Source organism: Colius striatus, chromosome 10 (assembly GCF_028858725.1).
Source record: "Colius striatus isolate bColStr4 chromosome 10, bColStr4.1.hap1, whole genome shotgun sequence".
Classification (NCBI taxonomy): domain Eukaryota; kingdom Metazoa; phylum Chordata; class Aves; order Coliiformes; family Coliidae; genus Colius; species Colius striatus.
In genome coordinates this window covers 6,484,541-6,497,315 of record NC_084768.1, presented here as the reverse complement: position 1 = coordinate 6,497,315, position 12,775 = coordinate 6,484,541, and the positions used below count along the sequence as shown (strand labels likewise).

At 36.2% G+C, this 12,775-nt stretch overlaps 1 protein-coding gene across 14 annotated transcripts in view; it reads left to right on the top strand.

Annotated features, from left to right (window-relative positions):
• ZNF644 (zinc finger protein 644) overlaps positions 1 to 12,024 on the top strand; it is a 73,935-nt gene extending 61,911 nt beyond the window's left edge. For 11 of the 14 annotated variants that reach the window (XM_062003213.1, XM_062003216.1, XM_062003217.1 and 8 more), the window contains 4 exons: positions 94 to 699; positions 3,242 to 3,364; positions 10,498 to 10,600; positions 11,080 to 12,024. In XM_062003213.1, coding sequence (XP_061859197.1) covers positions 94 to 699; positions 3,242 to 3,364; positions 10,498 to 10,600; positions 11,080 to 11,272 — 1,025 coding nt within the window. In that variant the 3' untranslated portion in view covers positions 11,273 to 12,024. Of the gene's footprint in view, positions 1 to 93; positions 700 to 3,241; positions 3,365 to 4,480; positions 4,541 to 10,497; positions 10,601 to 11,079 lie in introns of those variants that run through there. The other 3 variants (XM_062003222.1, XM_062003221.1, XM_062003220.1) reach the window with 3 other exon arrangements.
• The last annotated feature ends 751 nt before the right edge of the window (positions 12,025 to 12,775 follow it).

The following is a 12,775-nucleotide window of genomic DNA, read 5'->3' as shown; positions in this document are numbered from 1 at the left end:
TTGTAAAGCCTCTCTTCTTGTCCTTGTGATTTGCTGTTGTAACGTTTAACTGGATATAATTGTCAAAAAGCATGGTAATTCTTTTCTTTGTAGCAATTGAGAAATCTGAAACTTCCTCTGAGCATACATGTCAGCTTTGTGGAGGCTGGTTCGATACTAAAATTGGATTGTCTAATCATGTGCGAGGACACCTGAAGAGGCTTGGCAAAACCAAGTGGGATGCACACAAGTCTCCAATCTGTGTTCTGAATGAGATGATGCAAAATGAAGAGAAGTATGAAAAAATCCTAAAGGCTTTGAACAGTCGCCGCATTATTCCCAGACCGTTTGTTGCTCAGAAATTTGCATCGAGTGATGACTTTTTATCTCAGAATGTTATACCTCTTGAAGCATACCATAATGGCCTAAAGACTGAAGATACATCGGTGTCTGCATCGGAGGAAGAAGGGCTGAGTTTCCTGAATGAATGTGATGAAACAAAAGCAGTACTACGTGATGAAAAAAAAAATCAGTCACTTACACTGATAGAACTCCTGAAAAATAAGAGGTTAGGAGAAGAAAGGAGTCCTCATATTTCTTCTCAAAAGATTCATAATCAAACTGCAAGAAAGAGGTTTGTTCAGAAATGCGTTCTTCCATTAAATGAAGACAGTCCATTGATGTATCAGCCACAAAAAATGGACTTGACTATGCAGTCAGGTAAGAAGATGTTTCTAGCTGTCTTGACAACATTTCCAAAGAATCCTTTAATGCATAGAAAATGTACAAGTGCAGAGTGTTTTATTTGGGAGTCTGTTCACTTAATTCCTGTTTCATTTCCAGAGGATACTGACTTTGAGAGGTAGCACAGCAAATTTTTATGACTCCTTTTTTCCTAAAGTGAAAAAAATCCATCAGCAGCACTGAGGGGTTTTTACATGAAATATAGTTTCTGTTCTGCATATGACTGGGCATACAAATTCAGAGTGGACCAAAATGAGCCTCAGTAAGCAAGAAGACACATCCTGCAATAACAAGTTGAAGTGTCCATGTGTGTTTGGTAGACTAACAGTTCTGAAATGTTTGGGTTTGTAAACCCTGTTTCTGGGTGTTAAAACAGCTGTTTTGGGAGCTACTTAAATCTTAGAGGTTCATACGGAGTAACATTTGCTCAAACTAACAGAACTGTTGATACCCAATATTCTGAATTGGTGGATCACTGTCAACTAATTCTGATGGGTTTAGGCAAATATATTCTTACAACATAGATTAATTCTTGTTTGTTTCAAAATTGCATCTGCTGTGACAAACTGATGCTTGCTTGGGGCCTGTCTGTCCTGAGTGAAGACCTGTGCTGGTTCAAGCTTTGTTGGAATAGGGTTGTAGCCAGCAGGTTTCCAATGCACAGCCCCTCGACCAATACGGGCAGAGACTGCCCCTCCAGAGTGAATTATGCCAACGAAACAATTCTATAATCAACTTCCTAGATACTCTGTGTACTAATAGAGCAGGTTTTTAGAGTGATGTTTTTAACCTACTTGTCATGTAACTGTTATTTCTAGTCTTGGGCAATTCTTACCACATCCCATTTAATATGTATGTAGAGCTTGCATTTGCCTGTTTCTTGTTTGGACACTACCTTATAATGCTGCAGGATTCCTTAGATTGAGGATCAGGATCTTGTTTTTATACCCCTGACTTTTTTTGGTTCAGTTGTTTTTCTTGCTATTACCCAGTGCAGGTTGATAAAACTGGCAGTGCCTGGTACTTTTTCACCTGTATTCTTGTCTTCCTTTAAACCAATCCAAACAACAATCCAGTGTAGTCAGACGTTCTTTTAGGGGACTACAAAAGTGTGGCATTTAATTTCTTAACAAAAGTGGCTTTCTAAAATGACAGAGGTGGAACAGAGTTACGTTTAATGTCTTCTGGACATCTGTGGTTGTCCTTTAAGACAGGAGATTGCTTCATAAAGGAACTGTATCGTTTGACAGGCTTAATGATTTGAAAAACAATGCTAAAGCAATAGCTTGCCAAACCTGACACTATGTATTGCTTTCTGTTTAGTATTTACTACTGAATACTAGGTAGCACCTGTTTGGTTGTGATGAGCAACCAGGTAAAAATAAACATATGCTTGCATAGTACTAACAGTTACGAATGGCTGAGGCAACAGAATTTGGCAACTAACGCACTGTGCCAGTTGAGTTAATAAGAAAATATTTAACATCAAGTTGAAATTCTTCTGTTTTACAGAAAAAGGCAACTATTTCTAATTCTGGTTATAGTTTTTAAAAAGGTTTTTAGCAACCAAGTGTTCTTCTTCTGTAACTTGCCTGAAAAAAACAGCATGTCTTCTGTGGGCTGCTGGAGAATAGGATTCTTTCTTTCCCACAAACAGAGGCTTTCCAGCTGAGTAGTTCTAGCTTTTTTTTACTTACTCTTCTAATAATTCATTAGTAGAGAGCTTGAAATATTAGTTGACCAAAACAATATATCTTTGGTAAAATGAAGGGAGAAACATTATGGTGCAGTTGAGCCAGGGGATAAGTTATAATGGTTTCTTTGTCTGGTAAGTGAGGAGTTCAGTATTGTTTCACTGTTTTCCTGTGATAAATAGCATGTTGCTTTGTTGAACATTTATTTAGCACAAAGATTTTAGGAAAAAAACCCTTTAAATCATTAACTTTCATTACCAATTGTGCATCTAAAGTAATGAACGTAACATGCACTGAACAAAATGTTTTGTCTAACAGCAGCTCAGTGGTGTGTTTTACTGCCTTTTTCTCCAAGCCTTCAACAGCAGCCTAATTTAGTATTGAGCTCTTCAGTCATATGGGTAAAACACTTCTAATTACTGCTTTGTCAACTAGACTTTTAAAAATTTTCTTTATTGGAAATGTTACAAGCTCTGAAAGTTCTCAACAGAATTGTGCTGTTCAAATTGCAGGATTGTATTTTGGGATTAGAATTTTTTTAATGTGGAGGTTTGTAGGAATTTGATAGTAGGTATTAAATGCAGAGTAGCTTAATGGGCTCAAGTTGCTTCCTTTCTTTTCTATTTCAAATAACATGGTTTGGCTTAGAGCACTACATGGAAAACTACTAACGGTTAACTTGGATCCTTCTAATATACTGAACAATTGCGTCAATGCAGTGAATATATTTTAAACGATCTTTATTGCAGAAAACTTTTTACAACGCTTTGAGAATTTCATTTTTTGAAGAGAGAACTGGATTATAGTTTTCTTTTGAATGATAGGTATGCCTGTGAAGCTTAGAACGTGTGTGCATTGCAATACGACGTTTACAAGTGCTGTTAGCCTGTCCAACCACTTACGCGCTTATGCACGAAAGAAGAGTGCTGGACTTTTGACTGGGACAGGTATGTTTTGTTACAGATGTAAAAGCAAGTCTGTCTATGATACATTTTCCTCATCAGACTGGACAAAAGCATATGTTAATTCAAAATTATTTTGAAGCTTCTGCTGGTAAACAATTTATTTACCATAAAACTTCAGCAACTTGTAAGAAAAGGTATGTTGCTGTTGTCCACTCTCATGTCTGATTTTCATTCTTACTCATTTATTTTGGATCCAACACTTAAGGTATGTAAGCAAAACTAAGAGATGGTCACTTAAAATTGGTTCTCCTACAATTACAACTTCCAAACCAGCTAGCTGGCCTTCTAATGAACTGTTTGAAAGTATCTCAAAAATTAGAGGGAAAAAACCCCCAACCACACACAACGAACCAACACGTTATTTTTTACAATCTTGTATATACAATTACCAAGAATACTGTAGATAAAATAGGAAAAGCAAGTAATTTTACAGTTTCTGTATTTCTAGCAACATACTGTATGTAGTTGGTTTCATTTTTTATTTGGCTCACAACCCAAAAACTACCTGAACTGACATGGGATGAGTGTAGTACAGCATTTGGCACTGCTAGCAATGCTTTATATTAAAACTTACTTCATTTTGAAATTCCTGTAATATCCCATATTTTGACTCATTTTCGGAGACCTAAAGTTTACTTGACTGTAGGCATTTCTGACCTTATTTGGATTATTACTAAGATTAGTGGGACTTTGTGTGATCAACAGCAAATTGAGTAGCGGAGATGAAGTTATAGTGAGGAAAATTTGGGGATAGAAAGTCTGGTATATTCAGTAATAAAAAAGGGCAACCATCCGTTTTCTGTGTCAACAAGCACAGACTTTGACATATGCTTTGGAAGAATGCATGATCTTTTGTTTTTATCTGCAGATACAATTATTTGCAGATACCAAGAATGAAACTGAGTTTCAGGCTTTCTCTACAGAAAGCTGAAAGAATTAATTTTACAAACTGAGCCTGCAGCTGCAGGCTAAATCCACTACAGTCTAAATTTACTGTAACAAAGTAGATTTAGAAGGAAGGCAGCAGATGCAGTAATACCCAACGTGTGGAAGTGTATGCCTTTAGTTAGTGATTCTGAAAGTTTTCTTATTGCTCAGTAGAAAGATGATGATCATGGACTTCATTTACCACTGCTGTGATTTGATATTAGCCCTGTGGTAAGTTTCCTTGCTTATATAACCACTGCTGAAAAATTTGTTTTCAATAGCTATATATTTAAATTGCACATTGAAATCTTAACAGTAATTCAGTGGAGGAGACACTGTGTCAAACAAGAGAGTACACAGAGATTGGATCTTGGAGCTCCTTGCTCCTCAGCTTGCCTTTTGTTAAATGGGAAAAGTGAAAGTATCTTGTTACAGTGCTTTCAGGGATTTCTTTTTTGTTTTCTTTAAGAAATGTGTTTTGCTGATGAAGTAGTAGCATACTTAGCATAACAGTTGCCGTTTTCTTTCAGAGAACTGAAAGAAAACTCCTGAGTCGTTCATTAGACCTAGAAGTTTGTTGAAAATTGGGTTAGAAACAAAATGAGTTTAGAAACAGCTTAACAGAAAAGGTTAGGATCAAAACTATTTTTAAAATCTTATGCCATCAGAGGCTGGAGCTGAGACAAGATAAATAGCCTGTAACATGGATCTTTATCCATGCCTTTCACTGAAACCATTGACTTAGGATTACATTCTAGCTGTAACATTATGCAGTCAATGTGTATTTATGTTAACTTAGTCATTACCATTAAAACTGTTGTAACTCTATGAAGTTTGGAAGCTTTGCTCTTTGACTTTCCATTTGAGCAAACCCAGTGCAAGGCTTGTACACCAGAAAATATGATTTTATGTGGTGGTTTTATTTGATATTCCACTTTATATTGTAAGTTTTGTGAAAAGAAAGATTTTAAGGCAAGATTTCACTGAAAAAAATGGATAGAGATGAGAGTAATTTCTAGATGACTTCAGCTTGGAACCTATATGAGGACAATGAGGATACATTTATTATAGATTCCTCCTTCTGTTTTCATAAGGCCTTTCTTATATCTTCTAAAGTAAACATAACTACCAAAAAGAAAGCACATGGGTTGAATATTTGTCTTAGTTTCTTGCTGTAATTAAATAATCATGTAAACATAAATGCTGTAATTCTTTTATTTGACAGTTGTTAGGGGAGCTATCTAGGCATTACTACTTAGTGAAAGAAATACAGTAATCTCTGCATGTCACCAAAGTGAGGCCTTTCCTACTGCTGCATTAGCTTACTCTTCTGCTCAGTTTTTCAGTTTATCTGCACATGTTTTTGATGATAACTATTATCATATTGCTTTTCGAGTCGATGCCCTGCTTCTTCAATTAAGTCTTACCCTAGGTTTTTTTCAAGTGCAGCTTGACAGTTTTAGCAGTGTAGTAGCCATAGTTAAGCATAACAGTGAATTTTGAGAATGGACTCAAGAAAAAACTTCTGGAAGTAAAACTTCCTAGGCTGTTACCTGTTCAAGATTAGGGCTTATTAAACTGAATTTGTACCTATGCCTATGCAGTATGGATCCACTGTATAGCACATGCCTGCCTAGGTTCATTTGGATAGTTACTTGCTTTTTTATTAGTGCTTGTATGATGATATTCAAGTGTCTGACTGGAACTTGTTGTTTTGTTATACAGTCCATGTAATGATTTAATCGTGCATCTTGAGTAGATGCTAATTTCCTTTTATACCCAATCTGATGAGTAGCAACACATGAGTGTTTCTCAGAGCATGTGGCAAACATGCTTCTTTCTTCTGATTGTCTTTAAAACGTTGGATGGACCTATGCAAAATCTTCAAGATGCATCTCGCTTGGTACAGTTGTATATCCATCATCCTTCCTTTTCTTCTCTCTAGGCCTCTTCCCCTTCACAATCTCTTGATACTCTCCTGCACCCTGGCTTTTTACATCTTCTCTTTGTTGACTGTTTTTCCCACACTCAGTCTCTTCACTGGCTGTCATCTTCTGGGAATCACCACTCTCTTCTTTGGTCTTTGCTTCTGTAGTTGGAGACTGCTTTTTCAGAAGTTTGGGAGAGAACAATAAAATAACAGAGCAAGGAGCTTGGCCTTTGAGCCAGCGGTATGACTGAGGTAGCAGTTCATGCAGCCACTCTGCTTCCAAATAATTTCTAATACTACTTTGTCAATATTGTAGCTTCAGCAAGTTTACTATAGAAGCATATTCAACTACAGCAGAAATCTTGAGATCCACTGGCTGTGTGTGTCTTTATTCTGTGTTGTTACTGATCAGCTGCCAGGATGAGCTGCTTTTTAGTATTTTGTAAAATCTTTCAGGGGAAAAAAATCACTGGAGGGATTTTTGTAATGCATTTTAGTGTGTGGTAATGATGAGGAGAGGTAGCAATTGATTCAATTTGGAAAACATAGTGTATAAATAGGAAGGGTCATTCTTTTGGTTTTTAATTTTCAGTGTTTTTAAATGGTTATTAGATCCAGTTTTGCATACAATTATTTGACTTTTGTGAGCTCACATACACTGTGAAAAAAGTAATGAAGTCTGAATAAATCCCAGCTTCAGGCTTCCTGAAAGTAGAAGCGTTCCATGTTGGGGAACATCAAGAAGCAGAGGATGCAAATTAGCACTCTAACTTTGAACCTCAGACAAAATGTCATGACGTGAAGGACCTCTAATTGTGACTTCTCTAATTCATGTCATCTTAGCCTCCTGACTCCATCTGCTTGTAGCCTTTATTAAGAAGCAGTCACAGAGGCAAAGAAGGTTTTTATATGCACTCTTTTTACCTAGCATAGGTTTTTCTAAATATCACGCTCTGAAGTTGGCTTGCCTCAAGGGTATTCCTCCAAAGTCTGGCTTTTCTTTAAATGGGTTTTTTCTCTGTCATACTGTATCAGAGTATGACGTGTTGTAACTGGTTGTTTACAAAAAGGTTTTGGAATAGCAACTAGGAAATACCAGGTGGCCAAACTTGAAGGACGGAGGCCTTTTCCAAAAAGAATGGGGTCTCTATGGAAAATGATGGTAGTTTGGGAGCTGTTGTAGACACAAAGTAGGCCTTGATGGTAGGTAGTTCCTGCCTCTGGCAATTTTCTTGCAGCTTACTAGAGGCAAATTATCCTTGTTCTCTTCCTGAAAGTGCTAAAAACATACTTTCTGAGAAGGTCATGCTTTGTTGCAGTAAAGGCATTGGAAGAACAATAACTTGAGTTTTGGTCAGAATGTGGCCATGCTTTCTTGTGGGGGAGACAATTGTGTGACTTAATGCTTGCAAGCACAGGTAAACATCATATCAACAGAATACTTAAGTGTGGTCATGTGTCTTTATTTAAACTTATTACTCTCAGGCTAGACAAAAATTTCAATAATGTGACGCTGGTCCATGTCTCTGGTAACTGGTGCTGGAATTACCATTTTCAGTCAGCTTTACACAGATACTATTCTTTGTCCACTGACTTTCTGCTTCATTGGAGTAACTTCAGAATGTGCTGTTTTGTGCCCCTAGAATGTGAAGGAGGACGTGCATTAGGTCAAAAGACAAAGGGAACAAAACCAGCCCTTTGCAGAACACAGACTTAGGGGTTTTTTTATTTTCTATGTTTTTGTAACAGCTTCTTGCTTGGGCAAATCTGTTTCCAGTCTTAGCCAAGTTACTGCAGAATGCATTGAATGATCTGAATATTTTTTCTTGATACCTTTTGCTGTGATATTTTCTGTTCCTAGTTTTGTGATTTCTTTATCTAGAACCTCTGTCAGAAGTGGCTCAGAGAAGATGCCCATTCTTTTGTTTTCCTTGTTTTCTCCTTGTTCTTGAAAAACGTAGCTTTCAAGGAAGTAGAAACTGTCTCTCCATGTACACTGTGACAGTGTCTGTGTTGGTGTCTATTTGGTTGCACAGTAGTTCAGAAGGTTTTTTTCTTTGAAGGTTACACACCTATGAAACCATTAGCTTTCAGGAACTGTTGCAGACAATGAATTCAGGTCTAGTAAGAAAGTGAAAGCTAAAATGCTTGGGATGTATGTGTGTTGAATCAAATTTCTTGACAGGAATGAATGTCTTAAGTTTGCTACCATGAGGGAAATAAGGTAGTTCTTGTTTCAAATGCATGTAGGCTTCTCTTGATGGAGCCTGTTGACTACTGCTTTTTGTTTTTTGATTGCTTATATCAACTGACATCAACTAACTGACATCAAATGTAATTCATGGATGTGTTTGCATTTGGATAACACTGACTTCTTTTTCCCTCCTTCCTATGACACTGCAAAAATGGGAAGGGCAAAGCTTTTGCTTCGATAACTGCTTCAGATCAAGTTGCCCCTCTTGCAAATAGTTCTCTTCAGAGAACGGACGTCTGGGTTTCAATATTTTCTCTGCTTACATTTCTGATGATGTTGTTACTGATGTTGTGGTATGTCAAATATTTATACTGCTTGGTAGTTCCTGTAGCCCAAAAGATAGTTAGCTTTTTTTTCTTCCCAATTATATGAAGAATACAGTTTTGATGAGAGCATAAAGCATTAAGAAACCCTTGCCTGTTCACTTTTCCAGAAGTTATCTTGGCCATTTCAGTCTCTCTCCCTTGCCACCTCAAGTTACTGCCTTTATATCCAGACTGCTTTCATTGTTGCTATCAGAAAAAATGCTGTTGAGCCTCATCTTCCTAATGATGACTTGACCCAGGTTCTGAGAGAAAGTCTTCTTTAGGTTTGTGTCTGCCTTCTACTTGTTTGATTAGTTCTCTGGTGCCTTCAAACCTCCAAAAATTCATCCTAATTTTCCTAGATACTCTAGGAGGCTTTAAATCTGGGGATGCAACTGGGAGATGTCTGGTGTGTCTACAAGTTAAAAGTCTGGCTACAGGGTAAAAGCTTGAGAGATGCTTATATGAAGGACATAAGAAAAATGAAGGATGCACTCAAGATTGTGTGTTCTTCAAAATCAGCATGGTTTGCCTCACCAGATGATGTCTTACACTTCAGCACACTGAAGATTTGTTCTTCTGTTTTATATTACAGGAGTCGAAGTTTAGACAAGTGCAACTTTATTATTACTATTTTACTGATGTTTCAGTAGCACAGTATTATTTATGCCTTTCTGGTATCAAGAATACCACTCACTACCGCCTTTCAGGTTTCTGTGGAGGTTTGGTATCAGTGTCTTGTATTTTGGAGTACAGTGTAGCTAGAACTCCTCAGTTCAGGCAGTCCAAAACTTCTTGGGGTTTTTTAGGTTTAGCAGCTGTTTTCATTGTAACAATATTAACTCAGTTTAATCCCTTCATCCCTCAACTTTGACTGCTTCTTAGGATCTCCAGGTTTTGTAACAGATTCCTACTACATCTATTTATTGGGAGGTACAGACCTCAATGCTAACTGAATGCATTTGCTATGTGTTTTGTTGTTCACACACATTATTTTAACACGTAGTTTTGAATGCTTAGATTGAACTTAAAAAGTGGCCTTGCCATCCCTGTTGGTTATCCTAATACCAGCTCCCACTGCCATGGGGTTAATACATAATTTTTCTTAGTTGCATTAGAATTCAGTGAGGGGGAAGCTTAGTTTGAAATTATCTGAATAAAAGAACATGCTTTTGCTTTATATTGAAAACAAATGGCAGGTGTTGCACTGAAACTAGACGTTCTTGATTGTATTAGCTGAAAGCTGCAGCTTTGTGAAGTTGTAACTTGGCTGAACACGAGTGGTCTTACAGTGAACTACATCATAAGTAGTATCATCATGTAGTTTTGAACTGCAGTACAAGTTCCAAGGCTTTGACAGCGTTTTATGCATGAAAGGGAATTTCCATTTTTGCTTCTGTACAATTCTGCACTTGGCTAGGAGGTGCTTGCTGATACTAAAACAACAGTTTAATACTGAATGTCAGTTTTCTAGTCTTTTAAAGAGCAAGCACTGTGATAAAAACAAAATCTTAATGTGTTTTGCCAATAAATTTCTCAGAGCATACTGTAGTTGTTTTGCATTTACAGTATACTTCAGTGTAGGATAACAGGGAGGTAGATGTCTTCTCATTACTGCTATAGGGGATGTTTACTAAATGTCTCTGCTTAACACTCGTTGAAGTATCACATTCACATATGGAAATTTCTCTCTTCTTAGCTTTAGACTGTAAGCAAAAGAAGTCAAGGTCAAGATCTGGAAGCAAGAAAAAAATGCTGCCATTACCTCATAGTGCTGATGAAGTTTACATACTCAGATGCAGGTACACAGGGTTATTTTAATTGCAAGAATACATTCTTAAGAGCTTGCTGACTTTCGTCATAAGGAGTTTTGAAGTTTTATACTATAAACATGTTTCTGATTAAATTGAATATTAAGAAGGGAGGAGCAGTTGCCTTTTTTCATTAATTTGAAGAAGAGGACTTGAATCAGTCATTCTCAGGTATTAAGTTGCCAACTGTTCCTCTAGCTAAAGTCTTATTGGTCGAATAATATTCAAACCTCCTGAAAAATATCTTGCATAAGAACAACAGATTGTTATTGCTAGTGTTAAAATATTGAGTGCAAGTTGTATAAACTGCAGGGGGGGGTATGCTCACAGTTACTGTAAATGAACTCAGTTCCTAAGGTTTTCAGCTAAAAATACACAGAAACAAACTTCTAAAAAGTTACGACTTGTGCTTTCTAATGTTTCAGTAGAGCTGGTTGTATCTTGATGGAATAATTCTAATGTTTGCATAGGTTTTGTGGTCTGGTCTTTCGAGGACCTTTGTCTGTTCAAGAAGACTGGATAAAGCACTTGCAGCGACACATCGTCAACGCAAATCTTCCACGGACTGGAGCTGGCATGGTTGAAGTCACATCACTTCTTAAAAAGCCTGCTTCCATTACTGAAACTTCATTTTCTTTACTGATGGCAGAAGCAGCATCATAGAACAATGAGAAATTTTAAATTTTAATTGGATGTAAATTTGAAATACTTTGTCATTTTTTTAAGATAAATTCCTACACTAAATTATGTTTATAAATGCTAAAGACAAAACTAGAGGAAGTGGATTCCGGTAACATCAAAACAAATTGAATACCTAACAGTTACAGTAAGTAGTCTTTATATTTTATATAGGGTGGAAGATGTGTTTTTAAGGTTTATTATGTTTTTGTCAGTTACTGTGTTCACTATCAGTACCAGACCATTACATGTATGGCAGCCATTTCTAAATTGTTGCACATGGGTACTTAAGACAGATTTTAATAAAACAAAAGAAACCACGTTCTCTTCAGTGTTACCCAAATCAAGGCTCTGTTTATTCCAAAAAGAATTACATAGTAAAATAAGATATTATTCTATTTTGTTTGTATGTATGTAGTGTTTTGTATAATACCAAGAACTGCTAATACAATTTACTCAACTTAGGGCATTAAATATCATGTTACTTCATAGTTCAAGAGACTGTTTCATTCAAATAGGGCAATTAGTACTATTCTATCTAGGTGTGTAAGTGTTTTTTTTAAATCACATGAGGCTTTTTGTACTAAAAAGTGGAGGGAAACTTGTTTAAACAAATTTCTAAGATAAATATGTACATAATACTGGAAATTTGTGGTAAGGAAATATTCTTTACTTCAGTTGCATTTCTCACTGACAATAAAGTGGTGCATCCATGCTACCTCCTACTTGTCAACAAAGATGGTATTTACCCTTTTGTTTTTGTATCAGTAGATTCAATCCAACTTTCTTTATTACAGAGCATCTTTTTGTTAAGTTTGTTTCTTTATGATGATTTACTTAAAGTCTGACTTGCTTACAGAAGTTTGCCTCTCTACTATTTTATTTAACACTGTAGAAATGTACTAATAAGCATTGCTCACTACACGGTTAGAGTAGTCTTTCATTTATAATTCTGTTTAAAAGATTGATCATTTTAGCAAATTCAAACACAGATTGAAATGTTTCTACATATGAAGAGAATGTTTACAACTTAAATTTTAGAGCTTGTTTTGGATGTGATTATATGTATGAAAACTGTAACACTATGCTCATGCTAAGGACCTACTTACAGAATTACTGAAATAAATGTGCTGTGAGGATGGAAATATGGTGCAGGTGTCTTGGTCATGATGAATTGTGTTTGTTCATTTAAACTGTCTTCAGAACATGATTTTTTTTTTTGTTTAAATCAAATCAGATTCCTCTACAAATCAATTTTGTATGCAAGTTACTGTTTCATTTTACTCACGTAGGGTAACAGATACTGTAGTTAAGCCAAGGATATGCATTGATATTTTCTTTATATGTAAATAAAGTTAAAAGCAGTTAAAACAAGAGGAGTATTTTGGTAGAGTATATACATACCTCACTGCCAGTGAAATTGCTTTCCTATGGTATATCTCCTTACCAGAAAAATCTCTAAATAAAAAGGTTTAAAGAAAATCTAAA